Below are 25,053 nucleotides of genomic sequence, written 5' to 3'. Positions count from 1 at the left end.
ATCAAATCTTTACAAATTAAATTTTGCTCACTTTACAAGTATTCTGTTTCACAATGAAGAGTAATTTTACAAACGTGTTAGCAAAGAAAGGAACTTATATAAACTTAAAAACAAATTTCAAGTTCCCATATGTATCAATAAAGCGAGTCATAAAAAGAATAAGTTACAGCGAACAGGCAAAACATCAAAATTCAAAATGGAAAGAATCATTCAAAGATCCAAAACTAATTCCTGATCTACCTCGAAAATCTGCCGTGGCCATGTTTAGATTGATTGCCTCAGTAAACACCTCCATCGTATTGGAGTACTGAATTCACCTAAATGCTTACTGTGCACCAGAGAAGAGGACATGGAGATGGAGCACCTGGCTAATTGTGAAACTCTTAGGACATTTGTGGACCTTCCATCAAAATATTGGGAAGCAAGAAGGATGATGACTTCATTGTTAAATCCAGAGTATTAGATACACACACATACTTATTAAATTAATTTTTGAGTAACTGGATAATATTAAGAATTAAACTAAAGCAGTTTTGATGTTATTAAGGAGTTCTAGTAACGCAGACGAAGATATTGAATTTAGGCCTAATCAAACGAAGACGTATACGTAAAATTCTCCGGGCAAGAATTAATAACACGTTCGTATCATTGTATGAATTTAATGAAAGGTTTGGAATGAGTCCCGCGCTATACTTCAGAATACCGCGTAAGTATTTATATTCGAAGACTGTATTTAATAAATACTCGCACTTAATAAAGAAGTTCCCTGCACCAAAAATAAATAATGCAATAGCGACACTACTTACGCGGTATTCTGAAGTCGTTTCGAGTCTCGTTTTCTCTGGAATCTCTCCTACAAGATACGGGACATCATATATCCAACATCCAAAAGAGAAAAGTGATGCCCTAACCTCAAAGCGAGAACTGTATTGTTTTGCATTGGATGCATACTAGGTGTCAGTTCCGTGGGTTAGCAGATAAGCACGGAATTTCTAAGATATCAGTGTGCAAAAGTGCCCACAGGGTAGTTGATGTTGTTAAAAGAGTTAAATTCGGGGCAGGTTTTTGATCACCAAAATGTTATTTACTATAGCACAGAATTTTTATGCTGCTGATGGGATCACTAATGTTTGTGAGGTTATAGATGCAACATTAATAAATACTGATGGATCAACACCTGATTTTGTGGTTAGACATCGTAATTATTTTATCAATTGCATATTTGTACGTGAACCAAATCTGTTATTTACTTATTTGACTGAATTTTGTGCTAACTTTGGTTATTTAAGTAATACTCGACCAATCACATCACATGAAATTCCATTGTCGCCAATGTATAAAAATTTAAATACTTTTAATTTTTTTAACAATACTTTATATTTTCTGTTGGTGAAATATGAATCTTCAAGCTTAGAATAATCTACTTTAGTACAAAATATAAACATATGTATCGATAGTAGTAAAAATACAGCGACTTTAGCTCTGCTCCTTAGCGATTTTTGTAAACTGTCGTTGGCGATGTTGTGTAACCAATAATGCGTATTTGTAAATTTCTTTAGCTGATTTTGTAAAGTTCGTCACTTTACAAACTAATAAAATAGCATTGTGAAACACAATTTACAAGCATTTGTAATCTTTTACTTGTTATTTGTGAATTGTTAATTTGTAATTTGTAAGGATTGTGAAACGGGCCCCTGGTGTAATCCATAGGACGGTGCAGAGGCTATCAGTGTTTGTTTCTTTCATAAGGCAGTCAAGGTGAATGTGCTAACGAGGTTGATAAGTAAATGATTACAACTTGCACACGCCAACATTATGTCCAGAAACTGTCCTGTAAAGTAAGGACTGCGGTAATGAGGCACGCCGTGTGTAGAGCATGACAGTTTGTCCATTAATTGCAACAATATTATTAACATGATGCAAAATATTCTGAGGCAACACGAGAAGCGGTACATTACAAGAACTGAAGACATTAAACCAGTGATGTCAAAGCAAGCGCATTTTTCTGACCTTGACGTCGTGCGCGGGCATCAAGCGCTGGTATGGAAAGAAGGAAGGATTATGTATACGAATAAGTAGCCTGTTGGATTAAGAAAGCAGTGGTGCACAAACTTCATAGGGAACGTGAAATTTTTGTTGTTGTTATTTTTATATGGCTTCTTTCTGTTTAATATTATCTATATTGTCTGTAAAACAAAAGTACTAACACTGATTTCTTAATATTGGAGTTGTGTAATAAATAATAAAGAGTTAAGAAGGAATATTCACATAAATTCCATAGTAGTAAAACTATACCATATTAAATGAATGAAACATCATTAATAAAGAAAGTGATATCCCAAAGAAAGAGATTGAGTGTGACATGATAAGTTGGAATTTATATTGATGGTATCTTTAGCCTTATAAAAGTATTCAATAAACTAATCAAAACAATATTACAGTACAAAGCAAAGTTACCTAGGCATATGTTTCAATTATAACTAATATTACATAACAAACCTCTCATCGCATTATGCTTTTAAGGTGAAGTGGTGAGCAACTTCCTATCATCAGAATATTAAATTATTTTCTCGAAATCTGTTGAAGCTATAGAGCTGACGTTTTTATAACACATGGGCACATATCTCTTGTCTATGATGTAACAGTAGTTGCTTTATTAATTCATTTCCATGCGAATATTTTCAAAATCTGTAATACAATATCTTCAGTAATACGTATTTACAATACATTAAATTTAGGAAAACATTGTTTCAGTACCTGTAACGCTACAAAATAAACATATCTTAAAATTTTAGTTTTCTGTCAAAAAGTTGAGAAAATATTTCTTTTGAATAAAAGAGCACGCTTGTGAAAAATGAGCATTAAAAATAAAACTTACATTCTTATAATGCACTTATACGTCTCAGAAAAATCTAAAATTTAACATGGATACAGTTTTAATAAGTTCTCTTCCCTTTATCCATTGAATCAGTGCTGGCCATCCCTGTATATAGCTCGACCAAGCGGCATATACCACCTCTTTCGTCTGTCTCTTTCCTTTCCGCTGTAAAGCGCTCAGGCTCTCCTGGGCTCTAAAGCGCGCGCTTGCCCGTATGGGCATCAGTTGACATGACTGCATTAAACCAAGCACCGCAATCATGGAAGAGTGCACCAGAGTATGGTACACGCGATTGTCTTTTTTTTAAGTTCGGTGTTTTATAAGATTTTAATGATTTTCTATAGTTGGGCAATGCAATTCACAGCACGCCGCGTTTATTACTGCGCATTATCAGTACGTCACAGTCGTCAATTGTTAATACAGACAAATATAAAATGGAGGTGATTAAGTCTGAGATTATAGTCCTGCATTGCAAGTACTACTATAAAGCTGCTGCTGCTGCAGCGACTCGAAGAACATTTGAAGTCGGAGGTGAAGGTGTCGTTAGAGAGCGTGTACCAAAACAGTGGTTCCGGCGTTTCAATAATGGAGACGGATACATTATAGTACATTATGCAACGAGCCTATAATGATAGTAATTAAGAAGCGAGTATGGATGTTTATGAAACGAGCGCAAGCGAGTTTCATAATTTTCATACGAGCTTCTTAATTACCATTATAGGCGAGTTTCATACGACTTTTTATGCTCGACCATATTTCTAACTTGAAATTACCGGTATCCAGATGTATACATTTTATTTGTATCTGATAAAATCGGAAGTGACCTTGTTCTAGGTCGTGAATTGTGAGATGTGCGCAGACGCGAAAGTATTGATTTTTTCCGAGGAACAATAATGTCATTGACCTTGTGTAATCCCGTTAAACTTGGTATAACCTTGGTTATTGAATTCGACATTGAAAAACGAGATGACAAATTGAATTTATTTGAATATTATTTACAATTAACGCTAATTATTATAGTAACAGAACATAACCTTCTGCGACAGTATTGGATTTCCAGCCTCCGTGACTTTTCGCTAATTCTCTTTCGATTGCATATCCAAGAATAATCGATACTTGCGGTTTTATAACGATACAAAGCTGACTTGTTATTGGCTGAACACCTGTAAGCTGAGTTGTCATTGGCTGAAAACATCTGTACTTTAATGAGTAGGTGTACTTTAATGAAATGCATTAAAGGACTGCTACCAGGTGTATAATTATTACATTTCGGCATGGTCGAGCATAAAATATTTTAACGTCCTGGGATATCTGAAGTATGCAATACTGAGAATACACGCAGACAAAATCCACAATAAAGGGCGCGTAGGTTGTCAGAAGGACTTGGTGCTTCAAAATACAATCCATCGCCACAGTAAGACGTATAGAAAATCATACTTACAGAAGTCTTAGATCTGTACCTGTATTCTTAATAAAAAATTATAAAATTTAATATTGAAGGTAACGATTAAGAAAGAAAAATGTTTCTTGAAGGAATAGGTGAAAGATCCTATAATAATAATAATAATAATAATAATAATAATAATAATAATAATAATAATACTAATAATAATAATAATAATAATAATAATAATAATAATAATGTTTTATTTTCGCTGGCCGAGTTAAGGTCATAAGGCCTTCTCTTCCACTCAACCAGCCTTAATCAATGCAATACATATTTAAATTACAAATATTTACACTACACTTAAAAGGTTCTGCAGTAATATTCTTCAGTTAAGGTTTAACGACTAGTAGACCACTTATTTACTTGAATTTAGATAAACCTATAAGGTAAAGTAGTAACTTAATTTATGAGCTAATTTAATTCAATGAATTATAATTAATTTGAGGTTTGAGATAGCTAGTAAAATGATGAAAATTAATTTAATATAAGCTTACTACAACTATGTTATAGGGAGAAAAAATAACATACAGTAGAACCTCTATTATCCGTGGTAATGAAGGGGGTGGAGTGAACGGTTAATCGAAAAAATCGGATAATCCGTACCATAAAAAGCTTTTTAAATTTCCTCCATGGTCTTTTCTTTTAATACGCTAAATATTGGATCAGAAGTTCACTAATTTAAGTCTTTTTTTTTACCATTCATGTTTGATTTTCCGGTAAGTCAGTTATTAAAACATTATTTATTGCACTTAAGTCTGGTATTCAACGACGGGTTTTTAATGGCCAAGAAAACTTATGACGACTGTCTGTGGAAAGATAGGAATAGTAGAGGTCTCATGTTGTAGATTTACAAATTTTATATTTTGTTTTTCATTAGCCTAAATCGCGCACAGTTGTAATTCCTATCTCGTATTGTGATGTGAGATGAACCACATTTTCTCCTTTCCCAAACGACTCAATTACTTTTTTCGTAGTACAACATGTTTTCTTTCGACACTTGTAGAAAACAATTTTGCATGGAAGTTAAACAGTTCGGTCACTCAAAGAGTAGGCCATAATGCGTAAGAGTAAAGGTTTGTAAAAAGAAAAGCACTCTGTAGAAAAAATTCGTACTAATATAATGTACAGTGCTTCATATTTTTTTCTGCGAGAGAGGAAGACAGTCGGATAATCCACCAATCGGTTAACAGGGTGACGGATAATCGAGGTTTTACTGTATATATAAATCTAAAGTATATTTCTATAATGAGAATATTCATGTAATTGCCATTAGAGGTTTTGTAAATCTATTTAGAGAAATTAATGATAATAATAAGAATGGACAGATGTTAGTTTCATTATATGTGATAAATATTAATCAGCAATTAATCTGTTAAGTAAGAATTTATGTAATTTTGACCTAAATGAGGTTATTGTCCAACAACCCCTTACATCACTCGTTGTTGTTGATGTAGGTCTTTAAAACATTCCAGTAAAAGAATCATGCACATATTTAACTAATTGTATATTTTATTATGTAAATGCTTCACGGTTGTAAAAAAATTATAAAAATATGACATTTTTACCGATAATTATTAGCTATTTTAATATTCTGAGTAGTGCTTTATAAAGTTTAATGTATGTGTATTAAGTATGAAAAGTTTTGTTCGTTTAGCTTTTATAGTAGCCGAGCTATAAAAAAAAATGAATTTTACTAAATTTTTGCAGGCCAATGGTATACCTCTACTCTTAAAGGACTTCATTTATGCATGTCTCTTGAATAATGGTTCAAGAAAATGAACTATAAACAATAACATGATTTGCAGCATGAGGAAGGAGTTAAATTATTGTGAAACGCGTGTGAAATAGAGTGAGGAATCACGCAGTATCACCTTCGTCACTCATTTCGAGACATTTCGCTTTCATCCCACCCGTCAGTCGAGAGTGCGACTTATCTGCTGTGTGATAATTGTCCTAAGAGAGCGGAATAAAACTGCTTCGTCATGCAACGTGCAGCAGATACGAAGTCAGCACAACGCAGTGCTGGTTGTTTGAAAGCCATCGTTCTACAGTCCCTCGACAACAATTCAATATGAGTTGAGGAAATGGATATATTTCTTCTGGTTCTTGGACCCAGCCATGACATACGAGTAGGCCTACAAATAATAAATGTAGCCACGTTCAACTAGTAGGCTAGCGGTGTCAAAGAGGACGGAAGCTTTGTAGTTTCAATAATTTTAATTATGTCGCGCTGTCCATTGTCGTCAAGTCTTTTGAAGGCCGCTCCAATACTCCACGCGGAGTGTATAAACCAGAGTTGCAAATTTTAGCAGTGTGTCTTGTTCTAGTTCACAGTGAAAATTAATTATATTACTTTATTTTATTATTCATTTATTCTATTTAATTATTTCTTTAAATAATTAATTTAAAATAAATAATCTAAATAATATAAATAATCTTCAAATTAACTCATGCTTTGAGCAATTAAGCCTAGCCCATATCCATGTTATATTAATGTATAGCAGCAACAAACAAGATGTGACAACGTCGCATTTTCATTTTATTATCGGTGCATGCAATAAAGACCTACAAATCTACAAAGGAATGCCTTACTTACTTACTTACTTACTTACAAATGGCTTTTAAGGAACCCGAAGGTTCATTGCCGCCATCACATAAGCCCGCCAGCGGTCCCTATCCTGAGCAAGATTAATCCAGTCTCTATCATCATATCCCACCTCCCTCAAATCCATTTTAATATTATCCTCCCATCTACGTCTCGGCCTCCCTAAAGGTCTTTTTCCCTCCGGTCTCCCAACTAACACTCTATATGCATTTCTGGATTCGCCCATACGTGCTACATGCCCTGCCCATCTCAAACGTCTGGATTTAATGTTCCTAATTATGTCACGTGAAGAATACAATCCGTGCAGTTCTGTGTTGTGTAACTTTCTCCAATCTCCTGTAACTTCATCCCGCTTAGCCCCAAATATTTTCCTAAGCACCTTATTCTCAAACACCCTGAACCTATGTTCCTCTCTCAGAGTGAGAGTCCAAGTTTCACAACCATACAGAACAACCGGTAATATAACTGTTTTATAAATTCTAACTTTCAGATTTTTGGACAGCAGACTGGATGATAAGAGCTTCTCAACCGAATAATAACAGGCATTTCCCATATTTATTCTGTGTTTAATTTCCTCCCGAGTGTCATTTATATTTGTTACTGTTGCTCCAAGATATTTGAATTTTTCCACCTCTTCGAAGGATAAATCTCCAATTTTTATATTGAATGCCGCTGCCTAATAATTAAACGAGGTAACTTTTTAACTCTAGGCACACAAACGTATTAATAAATACACAGGGTCGATGAAATAACAGCTAAATCCCTCACTGTCTGTAATGTCTGGACTTTAGAGTTCCTTTATAATGAGAGTTGTGACGTTGCATGGACTCTTTCTGATCCCATCAACATTAAAATATGCAATGATTTGATAGCACTGAATGACTAGAAAATAGAAAAACAAATCTCCTATGAGAAGTACAGATATTAAACATTACGAGTAGATACATAATTTAATAATGTAATATATTTATTATTCACTTTCAGAGAGGAACATATGTTAAGGGTGTTTGAGAATAAGGTGCTTAGGAAAATATTTGGGGCTAAGAGGGATGAAGTTACAGGAGAATGGAGAAAGTGACACAACGCAGAACTGCACGCATTGTATTCTTCACTAGGAACATTAAATCCAGACGTTCGAGATGGGCAGGGCATGTAGCACGTATGGGCGAATCCAGAAATGCATATAGAGTGTTAGTTGGGAGGCCAGAGGGAAAAAGACCTTTGGGGAGGCCGAGACGTAGATGGGAAGATAATATTAAAATGGATTTGAACGGGGTGGGATATGATGATAGAGAATGGATTAATCTTGCTCAGGATAGGGACCAATGGCGGGCTTATGTGAGGGCGGCAATGAACCTCCGGGTTCCTTAAAAGCCAGTAAGTAAGTAAGTAAGTAAGTAAGTAAGTAAGTAAGTAAGTAAGTAAGTAAGTAAGTAAGTAAGTAAGTAAGTAAGTAAGTAAGTAAGTAATATATTTATTATACAATAGGGTCTACAGCTGTGGAGTAACAGCACGCCTGACTGTGAAAAGAGCGGGCTCGGGTTCAAATCCTGGTTGGACCAAGTTATCTGCTTGAGGTTTTTTTCCAGGGTTTTCCCTGAACCCATTAAGAGCAAATGCTGGGTAACTTTCGGCGCTGGACCCTGGACTCATTTTCACTGGCATTATCACCTTTATCTTATTCAGACGCTACATAACCTTAGCTGTTGATAAAGCGTCGTAAAATAACTAATTAAAACAAAAATATATATACATTAGGCTTACATAAAAATTATTACTACAGCTGGTTTATCATTGAGGAACAAGGAAAACCTGTTACCTTCTGTTTACTAGAAGCAAAGTCATTTTATGGCTTACTGGATTATGCATTAAAGTAGGTCATGTCTGGTCGCATTGTCTGAACTTTCCTGTTAGATAATTATACACTCTGCATCGCTTTGGATGCCGGGCCACCTAGCAACAATGCAGCACAACAAATTCCCTCACATGTTCTCCATCCAAGCTCGCCCTTGGCTTACTTTTCTAATATAATTACCAGGGAACGGATTTATATGGACTAAAAATATATGAAATATGTAAATATATATGTAGTTATTTTTACCAAAATATGGAATTAAATATGGATTTTTACCAAAATATGGAATTAAATATAGACTTAAAATTATAAAAAAAATGACTATGTACGTTAAATATTGGTACATTTTAATCAAACTAAACAAAAAATATAATGGACGTACCTTATCTTCCAATGTAGTTTCAACAAAACACAATTTTTATTGTCTGTTACCATAACAATAGGTTACAAACATTTCTTTCAAGTGCTGAAAAGTGAATCTTCTTCTATTGTCTCTGAGGATAGATTTATACTGACTAAAAGAGCGTTCGACGTCACAAGAAGTAACTGGTACATAATTCAATTTCACAATGTCTGCTGGGGATAAGTCCAAGTTAATCTTCACTGTTGATTCACCACTCATCACAGCAACAACCTTTTGTAGTTCTTCATATCCAGGGTTTTTTGAAAGTACAGTGTCCACCTTAGCTCTTACTGCATCTGCAACTTTACCTCTACCACGATTCAGTTGTTCCACAGTACTATTTATAATTTCAAAACTTTCAGATAGTGAAAGGTGCCTATTTTGGAGACTTTTGAGCGTTTTTATGATGCATGAAAATGTATGCTGAATGTGAGCTAAGTCATTCTTCACACTTATGTCACAGGTAACTGTTTTCGCAGTATCAATTGAGACTGCATCTTCAGAGTCCAATGCAAGGAGAACATTGTTAATAGAGTCTATATGTTCGGCATAATATTCAACTGCTTCTAGCCATGTACCCCATCTAGTTAAAATTGGCTTTGGTGGCAATGGAATTTCAGGGTACATTTCTTTCAACACGTTAACTCTACTGGGAGCTTTGAGAAATACTTTTTTCACTGATGAAATCAACAAATCTACTTTAGGGAAATTGTCTCTGACCACTTCTGCCACACGATGAAATGCATGCGCCACACAAGTAAAATGAGTCAATTTAGGATATACAACAGATAATGCTTGTCCAGCTTTGACCATATAAGGGGCAGCATCGCTAATAAAGAATAACACATTATCGTACATAATACCCTTTGGCCACAGGATACCCATAGCTTCGTTGAACAGTTTAACTATAGTTTTGTTATTGCACTTTTCTAGAACATCACAATGTAAAAGAATTCGTTCAGAATATTGTTCACTTAACAAACCGATAACTACATTACCAACAAGTCTACCTTCTTTGTCGGGAGTCTCATCAATGGAAACCCAAATTGAACTATCTTTAATTTCATCTCTTATCTTCTGTATTGTCTCATCGTAGATGGATGGAGCATACGTCTTCCTAAGTGTTGACTCATCCGGGATTGTATGTTGAGTATATTTTTCAAGGAATTCCCTGAAGACCTTATTCTTTAGTTTGTAGAGAGGAATATCAGCAGAGATGAGAGAACGGCACAGGTCGATGTTAAACTCAGATCTTACATTCGATGTTGTTGGTTGTGTTAAAAACAATTGTCTCTGCTTGGAATTTAGTTGTTTGTTGGCCTGATGTTTACTAGTTGTAATGTGTTGTTGCACCAGGAACTTTTGTGTAGATGATACTGCACACTGACACAAATTACAAAATAATATTTTATTGTCAGTTGATAAACCATCTTCTTTAAATTCTGAAATGTAACTTGTTAGTTTTGATTTTAAATTGACTGAATGACGTACTTTTGGCATATTTACCGTCTTTATAGTATGATTTACAAAACTGAACCTATGTGTACTCTGACTGGCATTTAACTGTTGAGCTGCACAACTGAAGTCTGTTAAAAATTTTAAATTAAATTAATACAGTTTTGTAACTTACTTTCCCATTGTTGATAGGACTGCTAATTTTCAAATAACTCTGATGTTAAAGGGATTACTGAACATGTGTTTAAATCTCTATTGTTGAAATGTATTTTTAAAAGTTAATGGAATTTTGTTTTGTTTTATTGTTAAACCTAATATAATATGGACTGTTTTATATGAAATATGGAAAATATATGGAAATTAACGAAAATATGTACTAAACTCTAAAATATGGAAAAATATGGAAAATAAAAGTAGGATTTTTCAACCCTACACATTGTGAAACATAAAGATAATGCAAAATATAAATTATATTAGCTTTATAAGTAAATATGTATTTACATATAAATCCTTTCCCTGATAATTACATTTTGGTGGATTTTACGGTGGGGTGCATTAATTAAACTTCGGTACAATTTCACACAATGACATGATGATAAATTTATCTTACTTGTCGTTGATACCAGTGCACAGATGTGAAAAAAATACGTACTTAGTTTAGGTCCCCCCCCCCCAAATTTAATCCTACAAGTACCAGGCTACTGTTGAGCCCTTGCCTTTTCCACAGGTTTACAACAAATTACAATAAAATATTAACTTTTAACAGAAGTTCTAACCAAATTCTTCACCATAAGCGAGTGATGTCAAAGCAAGCGCATTTTTCTGACCTTGACGTGGTGCGCGGGCAGCAAGCGCTAAGTATGGAAACAGGAAGAGTTGTGTATATGAATAAGGAACCTGTTGGATTAAGAAAACAGTGGTGCACAAACTTCAAACGGAACGTGAAGTTTTATGTCGTTATTTTTATATGGCTTCTTTCTGTTTAATATTATCTATATTGTTTGTAAAACAAAAGAACTAACACTGATTTCTTAATATTGCACTTGTGTTTTAAATCTTAATAACATAGTAGAGAGTTAAGAAGGAATATTCACTTAAATTCCATAGTAGTATAATATTATACTGTATTAAGTGGATGAAACACATCGTTCATAAAGAAAGTGATATTCCAAAGAAAGAGATTGAGTATGACATGATAAGTTGGAATTTATATCGATGGTATCTTTAGCCTTACAAAAGTAATCAATAAACTAATCAAAACAAATTTACAGTACAAAGCAAAGTTACTTAGGTGCTGTATCTGTTTTAAGTGTAACTAATATTACATAACAAAACTCTTATCGCATTATGCTTTTAAGGTGATATTTGTGAGCAACTTCCTATCATCAGAATATTAAATTATTTTCTCGAAATCTGCTGAAGCTATAGAGCTGACATTTTTACAACACATGGGCACGTATCTTTTGCTTATGATGTAACAGTAGTTGCTTTGTTAATTCATTTCCTTACAAACAATTTCCATGCGAATATTTTCAAAAATTTCAATACACTATCTTCAGTAATACGTATATACGGTATATTAGATTTACGAAAACATTCTGTAAGGCTACTAAATAAATAGGCCTATACCTGAAAATTTTACTTTTTTATAAAACTAAGTTGAGAAAATATTTCTTTTGAATAAAACACTCAAACTTGTAAAAAAATTAGCATTAAAATTGAAACTTACATTCTTATAATGCACTTATACTTCTCAGGCAAATCTAAAAATTAACATGGATACAGTTTTAATAAGTTCTCTTCCCTTTATCCATTGAATCAGAGCTGGCCATCCCTGTATATAGCTCGACCAAGCGGCATATACCACCTCTTTCGTCTGTCTCTTTCCTTTCCGATGTAAAGCGCTCAGGCTCTCCAGGGCTGTAAAGCGCGCGCTTGCTCTTATGGGCATCAATTGACATGCCTGGTACATGGCGTTGAATATTGCGAGATCGACTCATAGCAGAACTGTGCAGACTAGGATAAATAATCCTCTTCTTTCAACAAGATGGTGCAACGGCGCATACCGCAAGAGAAAGCTTGACTGCCCTCAGAACCATGTTTCCTGGTGGACTGATATCAAGATTTCTTGACATCACTTGGCCAGCAAGATCTCCGGATCTGACTGTACGGGGCTATTTATAGTCCAAAGTCTTCCAGAATCGTCCGGTTACTACGAAAGAGCTTAAAGAACGCATACGAGAAGAAATAAGAAACACTGAAGAATGTGATGCATAACTTACGCGGAAGGTTAGACAAGTGTTTAAACTGTAATGGGGACATTTAACCCGAATTATTTAAAAAAGCAAACAAAACAGCTAAATTGCACACTTTGAAGTTTGTTTTTCTTGAATAGTTGACTTTGTGCTTCTTGCCATGGTCTTACAGAACCATTTTAAAATGCTGTATGAAAGTAAGAGCTGAGTTCTTATTTGAAGATTTATTTCAGAATAGAACAGAATATCGCAGATTTAGAAAAAAAATACATTAGCCACATTTTGCTCTGTATTTAAACTTTTAAACTATTCATTTGAAATTTTTAAGACATATTATGGAAACTCTAATGAATATTAATATTCTAGCGAACATACAAGCAACTGAATGATATATTTTTGAAGCAAAAATTTTGTGGAAACAATTTAAAACACTGAGATGTGTCAATTTTTCTCATTAACTAGTCAAGAATTTGAATGATTTTTTTCACAAAGTGTATACACATTTAATTTTGATAACTAGGATGATTTTCCTATGTTAATCTGGGAATGAGATTTTTTTTTTTTTTAGAAATGTGAACAATTACATTATTTACTTTTATTTAAAAAAATATATATACTGGGTATATACTTGTTTTGAAAACCTATATCGTGTCAAAAATGCATAGTATGAAAATCAACATTCCTACATACAATGACACGTTTAAGTCCCACAATTTCTGAACATCCAATATAAAATAAGCAGCCGGTATGTTAATTACTTGACTTTTAAAGACCATCCTCCCGTATTAACCTGATGTATTAAACATTCCAAACTATCTTTTAAATGTTACATTTAAACATTTCACCTCCGATTGAGGTTCTGGCTGATATATACATCTATTATCAGGCAGTACATCTCACTTGACGATATGTGTCAGAGGAAGATCAATTGTTTGTATGCATCTGAAGTCTGACTAGTGTAACATGTAGCTAGTCGGCGATGTATGCATTGGAGGGTGAAAGGAACTGGCCACACTACCCCATTATCTCCTCATCAGTGATATCTTATTGGTGTTATTTATTTAATTTATTTATTTAAATTCAAATATACAGAATAAAGAAATATAATTACAAAAACAAACATTGAGAAATACAAATAAAATAATACAAGCAATATAAAAAGAAGATACAGTAGTATATTAACAAAATTTGAGACCGAATGAGCAGCGCTCGTGCTCGGTCGCAGTTCAGATATATTATTAAAATAAAAAAAAAAAATAAATAAATAAAAACAAAAAATAAAATAAAATAATAATAATACTAATAATATAAATAAATAAGTAAAATAAAATAGGAACTAAAATATAATTACAGCGGCAATGGAATTAAGTATATAATATAATATTAACACTAGAGAAGAATAATATCGCACGTGAAAAGTAGGATTAATATATATTTCAAAATTATAGAATACAAATATAATATAGGTTGATTAATTCATACACATAGGCTATAAATTTATTTAATCAAATTGAAGATATTAACACGTTTCTAATTTTCTTGTTATATGTTAGTGGGTTACATGTTAGAAGTTCTGGGTGTAATTTAGTTAAAGCATTGTACAACCGAGGGCCAAAATTTATGCTATGCTTTAGACCAGCAGATGTGAGACATTTAGGTTCTACTAATGTTGAATTAATATTTCGTCTTGTGTCATAATTGTGTGTCTGTAATACAAACTTATTACGATTTTTATGATAAAATTTTAAGAGCGTATACTTATAAATTTGTTCAATATTAAATACATTAAATTCAGAATAAATTAATTTAGTTGGATAATCGAAACGTTTCTTCAAACAAATTTTAATTATTCGTTTTTGTAGTAAATTTAACGGACTAAGATTAATTTTTGTACTTCCACCCCAAACAATTATACCATATTGAATGATAGACTGAATAATGGCCAAATAAACATTTCGTAGAACTCTAATAGGTAAGTAACATCGAAGATTAACGAATTTATAAATTGTTTTACGAAGCCTCTTACAAAGATAAGTAATGTGATGAGGCCATTTTAAATTCTGATCAATAATGATACCCAGATATTTGACATACGTGGCTTCTTTCAAAGGTGGACATTTACAACTTTTGGGATCTAAACAATTTTCACTGTGTATTATTAGTCTATATTTATCGCTAAATTTTAAATTTTGAACACTGGCAGCTGTTAACGAAAAAGGAACTAAAGTTGATTTAGATATATTTAAAGAAAGGAAGTTGGAATTAAGCCATTTTTTAACAATGTTAGCACCTATATTAGCATTTCTATATGCTTCCTGCCAAGAAAAACCACTGAAAATAACTACTGTATCATCCGCATATGAATATATAGATCCATTAAATTTTTCTAAATTTATATTTAGCAGATCATTAACATATATTAGAAATAAAATAGGTCCCAAAATTGTTCCTTGCGGTACACCTATATCAATATATTTGTATTCGCTAAATTGATCTTCAATTTTGGTCATTTGCCTTCTGTTACTAAAATATGATTGGAATAATTTTAAAACTATACCCCTAACTCCAATAGTATGTAGTTTGTCCAAAAGTAAATTATGATTGATAGTGTCAAAAGCTTTCCGTAGATCCAAGAAAATACCCAAACATTTGTTTCCGATATCTAGTTCATTGATAATTTTTCCAGTAACATTAATAAGAGCATCATCAGTAGAAATATTATTGCGGAAACCAAACTGATTTTTAGAGAGGATTTTATGTTTTTCTAAATAATTTATTAATCTATTCTTTAAACATTTTTCAAGCAATTTGGAAAATGTTGGAAGTAAAGATATAGGTCTATAGTTATTTAAATTATTTTTATCTCCAGATTTGTATATTGGAATTACTATGGCACATTTCAGAACATCTGGGAATATACCTTGCACAAAACATAAGTTAAAAGTATGAACCATGGGTTTTAATATATATTTGATAATAATTTTGAAAGTATTATTCTTAATTCCATCTATACCAGGAGCAACATTATTTTTTAGCTTCTTAACCAAAATAATAATTTCATCTTCAGTTACAGGGAAAAGAAACATGGAGGAAGCTAAATGTTCATCTTGTGTCTCATTTTGTAGAGAAGAGTTAAAATTTGACTTATTAATGTTAGAAGTAACTTTGTGTCCTATCTCTGAAAAATAATTATTAAATTCGTTTGCAATCTCTTTTCTGCAATTTAATATTTCGCCCTTATCGTTTTTTAACTCCTTGATTGGCTGTTTATTTTGTACATTTACATCTGTAGCTTCATTTATAACTTGCCAGAATTTTTTAGGTTCATTTTTGTATCTATCAAATTTGGATTCATAATATTTAATTTTCGTTTTTCGAATGATAAGAGTTAACATATTTCTATATGCTCTGTAGTAATTTTTTAGTTGTACGTTACTTGGATTCTTTTTAACTTTTAAAGCAAGTTTGTCTCTTGTACGAATAGAATTAATAATGCCGGCCGTGATCCAGGGTTTTATTTTCTTGGATTTATTAGAAATTTTCTGATTACTGTTTATAATAGTATGTTTATCTATATACTTTATGATTAAATTGTAGAAAATTTGAAAACAGGCATTGGCATCATTACAATTATAGACCGACTCCCAGGTTTCTTTTAGAAAATCTGTAATCAAATCAGGATAATTAATTTGTTGCATATTTTGTGATGAGAGAGTAACAGACGGCCTGGAATTGTATTCATTGTTAGACATTTTTAATAAACTAAAAACAATATAGTGATCGGTAATAGCACTAGATAGAACGCCAGGTATGAAGCTATAATTATTTTGAGTTTTTAGAAATATATGGTCGATGCATGTGCCAGAAGTTATTGAAGGCCTAGTGATGGCATTTAAATAATTTACAAAACCATATTCATGGAGAACATTCATATATTTACTGCCAATTAAATCTATACTATTTTCTAATATGTCTATGTTTATGTCTCCAACAATAATATGGTTGCGACAACCTTCTAAATTGGATAAATACTGTTCTAAATTGTCTATGAAATCATTTTTATTGTTTTTAGGGGATCTATAAATGGCGGTGAAAAAAATTTCACTCTTATCAAGCTTAATCTTAAAATGAAGTGAATTACAGTGCTCAATTTCAGCTTCTATTACACTAATATCAATGCTATTTTTTAAGTATATTACTATTCCATCGCATTTATTGTATTTATTAACTTTTACCAATTTATTGTATCCATTAATATCATAGCCAAAATCGTGACATAACCAAGTTTCCGTTAAAATGATAATGTCAAAATCATGAGTGAAGCTTTGTAATAATGCACATAATTCCAGGAAATTTCTGTTTATGCTACGTATGTTTAAATGAATAAATTTGAAATCATGAAACGAGTTACAAATGTAATTGTTGCAAGAGGTGATATCGTTAAAGACAGCTGTTTTTAAATCGTTATTGTCACAGTATAAATTAAGTTGTTCTAAATGACCGTTTACTTCCATTATTGCAAGTAATATTACAAAGCATTACTACAATTAGCATGACAGTTTTTTTTTTTTTAATTATTTGTGAATTGTAATTATTATTGGGTACTGAATTCACAGTCTTTCTAAGTCAGAGACTGAATTTATTTTACTTACAGAACTGCTTTCATTTTCACGTACAAAGATATTACAATCCTTTGTCCATACAAACTTGTATCCCTTCATCTTGGCGACGTCCCTGGTTTTACGCAGCAGATCTCTGGTAGCCACGGTCAAATGGTCTGCTGCAGTGAATCTCCCTAGTCCCGCATGGTTTGGAAGCCGTTGTAGAGGGATTCCCGGACCATCACCTTCCTTCTTCGACTCCACCTTGTAGCACTGAAGCCAGGCATCCCGGCTGCACCTTTTGGAGAATCGGATGACAATAGGTCTCACTTTCCCCGGTGATCCTGATGGTAATCTATGGGCCACGCTGACATCATTGACTAAATTTAAGGCTCCAATTGAATCAGAAATTTGGTTCACTACTTCGTAAATTTTTTCAGATCTCGCTTCAGGAATTCCGAATATTATTACATTGTCTCTTCTTGAGTATTGCTGGATTTCTTTTATTTCGTAATACAAATTGTCGTTTTCATACTTGAGGTCTTTTATTTCTTTTTGTGCTGCCTTCAGTTCTTCTTGTGTTTGAGAGAGGTCTTGATAAAAAGAGTCGAATTTAGACGAAATGTAGTTTACTGACTTTTTAAGTTCCTCTACTTCTCCTTGTATAGATAGCTTGAAATTTTCAAACATGCTTCTTATTTCTGAAATAACTTGCCCGTTGCTGATTTCTTGTTCATTTATTACTATCCCATTTTCATTGTTTCTAATGGTATTGTCTGTTTCCTTCTCTTTCATCTTCTTTTCAACTTCCCCTTTCTCCGCCGTCTTCGTCGATTTATTCTTTCCCATTTTACGCCAACGGTTTTGTATAAGAGCTGCTCAACAATACGTCCTACTTCTTTGCTGTCTAAAACTGAACTGTTACTTATGATATTCAAACCTGTCTTCGGACAGCTGACTAAACAACAACTAAACATTGCCTAAAGAGAGAGACAAAATATCACTTTCACAACTCACTGTTACTTGAACAGCTGCTCTGATGTCTTCCGCCATATTTAACAATTTGTGAGATGAGTTAACTGCCTAAAATCCTGCATTTAAAGTTAACGGTCTATTAAGACAAATTAATGTTGAAGACAGAAAAATTACATTTATCCGCTTTGATAATGTAAAGTGAAACATAACAACACTGAAACGAGTATTGTAATGACCAACTTTACCGCACTGAGTGTCGTAAAGTAAAAATTTTGTTTGTTTATGGTTTTTATGCGAATGTGGTTTACTTAGGGGTGAAATGTTTTGCGAAACATCCAATCCTGGGATGAGACTGAAGAAATTTAAAAGTAAACGAGATGAACTCCTGTGGAGATGTCATTGGGAATTACAAGGTATTAAATGATAGCCACAGGAACGCCGTATCGTGGCACTTTGTGAAATCACTCGGATAACTGAGAAGATGAAACGGAACATCTCCAGTGAGGTCCATGGTAAAATGCTAATTTTACACCAATTTTGTTTTTAATTCTTTGGTCCAAGGAAAATACTAGTAAAAATGTTTTTTTTTTGTGAAAGACTAGTATTTTCCCTGGACCAAAAACGCAGTATAAATTGAGTAGAATTAGTATTTTATAATATATTATAAAGATGACTAATATGAACTTAATTTTATTGTTGTATTAATATCAATGTTGTATTGTTTGAACGTTTAATGTTACTGTGTTTAAAGTTTAGGTTTGGTTTGTTTCCTTTCTTTAACTTTATTTTGAATAAAATTTAATATACTGTATTGTATAGCAAAGGTGACTAATATGAGCTTAATATCATTATTGTTGGTTTTATTAAATTATACATGTTTATAGTACTATGTATTTAGTATTTTTAAGATGGCATACTTGATATAATAATCGAAAATATACAATATATAATCGATACTATGGAATACTCGGGGTGGGTCCTATAAAACATCTGTTCCTTTCGTTTGTTATACGCATTAATGGTAACATTTGCACAAGTCACTTTTCCGCTTTAAGAAATCTAACAATTGTATGTACTTACTGATGTCCACGTTTTTCTTCGATGAGATCGTACATCGCATCATAGAATAATGAGTCCATAGAGAACTTGATTTCTCCTTTTCACTTTTCATTGGAAAATTTGCCAGCATAACCTTTCCAGAAACATTCTCTACCTTTTTTTTTCTCACACCACTGTTCAGACGTCTCATATTCCTCTTCATATCTCTGTCGCTATTTTGTTGGAATTAATAAACCAATAGCAGCATTTTCTGCTAAGTCAATATCATTAACACTCATATTTGTAATATTTATATTGACTAGTCGGTAACAATACCGATAATAATAACGTTCTTCAAATGTTTTTCGTACAAAGCCCCCTATATGATTCGATCAGCTACAAAAGCAAATGTATATAGTTGGCCATAAAATTTTACATTGAGACATTATTTAATTTTACATTTTTTTATCAAATCGGATACGATACACATGTCGTAACTTCATATTCCAATACTCGACTGGTTACCAAACTCATAAAGTAAACTGAAACATTACGACGTTAGTATCGTAAATAACTACTAGTATAACGTTCTGGCAATACTCGATGAAACTGGCCATCAGTGTGGCATTGTGACCAGCGAATAGGGATTATAAAGAATGGACACTGAGCGAATTTTCCTGTGTTTTGTTTCTCTGTGCGCCAGCGTTTAGTTCCACTTTCAAGCGCTAGAGGTTAGTGTAATCGAGCATACGCTAAGATAATAATTGAGTATAGAGTTGAGACACAGGATCCAAACATCGCCTACCTTATTGCATAATCCAGTAACGCTTTGCTTCAAATAAATTTAAGTTAACAGCTTTTCCTTATTTCTCAATGACAAACTAGTAGTAAAAATATTTTTTTGTATTTCAGATATAATAAATTATATTATAAAATAATATAATATATTATAAAATTATGTATGAAATTCGTTTAATATTTGTATATAATATAATATAGGTTTTTACTTCTCATAAGAGTTTTGTTTTTCCATTTTCAGCGCTATCAAATCATTACATATTTTAATTGTTGTTGGGGTCAACGTCTCATCTCTCATTATAAAGGAACTCTAGAGTCTAGACATTACAGTTAATGACGGATTTATTATTTTATGGATCCAATTTATTTTATTTGAGTACATAATGTACTTAGATGTATTAATTATATGTGTTATATTTCCGCTGTGTCGACTGCTAGCTGGTGTGATGTCTTTTTTTTTTAAGTAGGTTATTTTACGACGCTGTATCAACATCTCAGGTTATTTAGCGTCTGAATGATATGAAGGTGATAATGACGGTGAAATGAGTCCGGGGTCCAGCACCGAAAGTTACCCAGCATTTGCTCATATTGGGTTGAGGGAAAGCCCCGGAAAAAACCTCAACCAGGTAACTTGCCCCGACCGGGAATCGAACCCGGGCCACCTGGTTTCGCGGCCAGACGTGCTAGCCGTTACTCCACAGGTGTGGACTGGTGTGATGTCAGCTCCAACTCTAGGGAGAAAGCAGAATCTCACGCTATAGCTGGCTGAAGGTCATTGAAATCAGTCCGGCTACATCAAAGGTACCGACGCGAAGTGTCCATTCTTTATAATCCCTATTCACTGTTGTGACCACATGAATAACATTATATTATGGTTCCTAATGTATAAAGCTTAATTTTTAAAATGAAATAAGCTGTGGAATGAACGTCGCTGCTGAACTTGTTGAGCGCATGAACGAATTAAGTGAACGCGGGAATGCTTCCCTTATCAGCCAGATATTTTTTCAGTGACTGTACATTCGTTTGCGTAAATGTGGAGCAATAATCTTATCGTCACAAGGGCAACCCATAAGCTCTCTGATTATGAAAGCTGCGGTTCTTTTCGGGGGTGTCACAGCAGGCCAGTGCGTTTTGTACACGGTGGTAAAAAAGAAAGTAACCGAAATATAGTACTTTGATAACATTTTCACACAACACAATACCTATCGCACAACTATGTGTTCTCCGCCATCGTGTATGACGTCATGTTCCATACGCTGCCTCATCATAGCGAACTGCTGCCTTGTTAGCCTGCATTGTGCGCAACTGTTTCAATGTTTTAACATGCAATGGCTGTGAAGCTCTGTTCTTTCAATACCCCCACACAAACACAATCGGGACTTGGTGCAGGATATGAACAGTCTTGAAACATACTGCATGTTGGAGTAGGCACCCATTCCCATGACCAGCATGGGAGGTCGCCCCTTCTTGTTGGAAAACTTGCTTGTCCATATCAAGATTGTTCAGCTCTCAAAATGTTTCACATATCCACACCTCTGCCATGAGTATATTAGCATGTCTTTGAGGACATCTGAATGAATCTGGTAATACACAACGGAATGTAATGTCATTATGAAGCCCCTATTATGCAATGTGTCTGGAATGTTTTCATGAAAGTTGGCAGCTTCTTCAAAAGCAAACAATGCTGTTTTTAATTGGTAATTTTACGACGCTTTATCAACTACAATAGTTATCTAACGTCTGAGTAACATGAAGATGATAATGCCAGCGAAATGAGTCCAGGATCCAGCGCTGAAAGTTACAGAGCATTTGCTTTTAATGGGTTTAGGGAAATCCCGGTAGAACATCCAAACATATAGCGATGCTGGTAAGTGGGAACGGAATTGGATTTTGATTCAATTGTTTTATTTTTCCAATACTGGTATGTTGTCTGGTTTTCTGTCTGTAGGTAGATCACACGTGACTTTGTTGTTGACTGAAATTGTATCTATTTTAATTTTTCAATTCTCTGAGAAGAAGTTTTAATTTTAACGCTTATTCCTCATAAATTTACGGATTATGGACAAAAACTTATATATATTTTAAATTTATTATTTAATTTTTCCTCTTCAAAATGTTATATCACATAAGAAAAGTCCACTGCAAGAATGATGGATGTCATTTGGAATACATTTTGCAGGAGAAGCAATTGAAAGTTTGAAATGCTTAGCGCTCAAAGCTTAACTGTGATTCTGATCATTGCTGGACAATGACTATCAGTGTTAATGCCATATAACTCTCTATGTAAATTCTATATGTCTTAAGCTATGCATTGACAGTCTTGGTTCGTTTTCGACAAGAAAGTGACATCCATCATTCTTACAGTGGACTCTTCATATGATTATTCTAAAATTATGTATATGTTAACTTATCCTTTTTCTGCAAAGGGGGCTTATATAGCTTAGTATAATTTTAATGCTTATTTTCCATTTAAAACGAATCTTTTATAAGCTTCTATTTCATCTGTAAAGCTGAGATTTTCAGGAATTATTTATTTCAATATTTTACATGTAGGCGTCTGAGACAATGTTTTGAAATACGAGTGTGTTGAATTTTAGAGCTAATGTACTGAAAATATTAGAAAAATGAGAATTGCGAAAAATTATTTCAGTGAGAAAATGAATTAAAGAAAAATTATTGTTTCAGCATAAAGTCTAGTTATGTGTTCATGAGCTGTAAAAATCAGCTGTCTAGCTTCAACTGTTTTCGAGAAAAAGTTGGTATGTAAGACATAATTTAACATTGTCAAGATAGGCAATTCCGTGTTATCTTAAGATAACAGAAAATAACTATTGTAGTACCGAAAATAAAAACAAAGTTGGAAAAAGAAAATTCAACCTGACAACTAAAAAATCACTATAACCCAGTAGCATATGGGCTATTCCATCTGAAATCGACCGAAATATAGAGAAAATTGACCTTGCTATTTTTAAATACAATGAAACTTTTTCTGTCCGTAGACAACTGTGATACAATGCTTTGTGCAAAGTTTGAGGCATCAGAACTTCATAGTGTTTAAATTAAAAATATTTTAATTTGTCGTATTTTCATAAAATTAGCAACTTTAAACTGTTGTGGCTCCGAAACCCTTTCACCCAATGATCAAAATCATGATTTATTTTAATGCTGAAAAGTTAAAGTTTATATTGACATGTAAGTTTTTCTTGCTTTTTATGGAAATGGAGAAATTTAGATTTTTCTTAATTAAGATACCTTTGCCCACGAAAAAATATTTTTAAAATATATGGTTAGATTCCGCATTGAAAGTACAAAATATAAACACGTATTTTTACTGATGGCACGTTGATAAGAAAGTATTCAAAAATCAAGTAAAGAAAATAAATAGTACGCGCGTGAACTAACCAGCTGACTGTGAGGCGGGAGCTAGCCTAGGCAAGCAAGGCCAGGAGACATAAACACGTGATGTTTCGTCTAGTAGCGCATAGCTGGACTAGCTTTATCACAGGTTTTCATAAACACTGGAGTAAAATGATGTCCAATGCTCGCTTATCTTCAGCTCTCGGCCAGTGCGTGCGGTACTGCCCCGTTCAACTCCAGGCGTGTGAAAATAATTTATTTAATACCCTCGAAACTTATTGCCGTGACACTAAGCAAACAATGCCAAATCTCTCTTAATAATGCAAGGTTTTTTCTCAATATCTTTTTACATTTTTACAAATGGGCAAAAAGCCTAAAAGTAATTAAAATCAGATTATCTGTCTCTCTGTATACAATAAAAATAAGGATTACTTCTTAACATAACCTACCAAATGTCAGCTTCAAAATGAGCTCTCGTTCAATGTTCTGCAGTAAACGGTTCCAGAGTTCTGAGCGCTGAAAGAGGCTTGTTTTTATAAAATACGCTAAATTTGTCGCTCAACAATACGAAAACCGTTTGACTTTCGATAGTATATTTTTGAAAACGCACTCTCCTCAGCACCTTGTATAAATAGGGGAAAAAATAAGAGTATAAAAAATGCGAGGTTTTTTACTGATCGATTTCATATGGAATAGCCCTATGTAGTAATGGGGGGAAATGGTTGGCTTTCACACTTAGTCTACAAAATTCGAAGACCCGGACTGTACTCATAAGGAAGCACTTAACACTTTTCCTGATTCTAAAGTAACACGAACATCTTCATCTGCGGCAGACCAAACTTTCAGAGTAGCCAATGTGTAGCGGATACTCACTGCCTCTGCCCATGCTGCAGTCGTTCAGGTGTCCACCACGCACGGCCGTGAATGACTGACTGACGCAACACGTGTCAGACACGCGGAGAGACCAACCGCAGCTCGCTCGTGCGGAAAACTTCCCGCAACTCGTGGCAATTGTTTGCTCCCACAATCGAGGTCGCTACCGTACTGCTTGCTCTGTCTCGATGCACATATCGAACACCTGCTGCTCTCATCCCAGGTCGGTGTAACTTCAATTTAATGAAAATGCATATTTAACACAATTTTCGTTCGTTAAGGAACTTGCTGATAGTGGTTCGTTCCGCTTTTTTCTCGTTTACGAAATATACTGACTTCGAAATCATTGCTACTTATACCGCTTCTTGAGCTCACTCGGATCCTCCTAGCTCCGTGACACCGTATCACAGCTCTCGCAATAATGCTCTAGTCCAGCGTTTCTCAAACTTTTTGGAAGTAGGGACCACTTTTTTAAGTCAGAACAGTTCCGCGGACCACCTTAGTCTTGTTCCC

General features: G+C 33.7%; 1 protein-coding gene and 1 long non-coding RNA gene across 2 annotated transcripts in view; one reads left to right on the top strand and one right to left on the bottom strand.

The window, feature by feature from the left end:
• LOC138713921 (dipeptidase 1-like) overlaps positions 1-24,700 on the bottom strand; it is an 84,583-nt gene extending 59,883 nt beyond the window's left edge. Inside the window, exon 1 of the mRNA XM_069846459.1 lies at positions 24,541-24,700. Within this exon, the coding sequence (XP_069702560.1) occupies positions 24,541-24,553 (13 nt within the window). The 5' untranslated portion in view covers positions 24,554-24,700. The remainder of the gene's footprint in view (positions 1-24,540) is intronic.
• The window catches only part of LOC138713923 (uncharacterized), a 130,234-nt gene that overhangs the window by 79,020 nt on the left and 26,161 nt on the right, over positions 1-25,053 (top strand). The gene's annotated exons all lie outside the window — the stretch shown is intronic.

This window comes from Periplaneta americana, chromosome 14 (assembly GCF_040183065.1).
Source record: "Periplaneta americana isolate PAMFEO1 chromosome 14, P.americana_PAMFEO1_priV1, whole genome shotgun sequence".
NCBI lineage: Eukaryota > Metazoa > Arthropoda > Insecta > Blattodea > Blattidae > Periplaneta > Periplaneta americana.
This window is presented reverse-complemented; position numbering and strand designations above follow the sequence as displayed.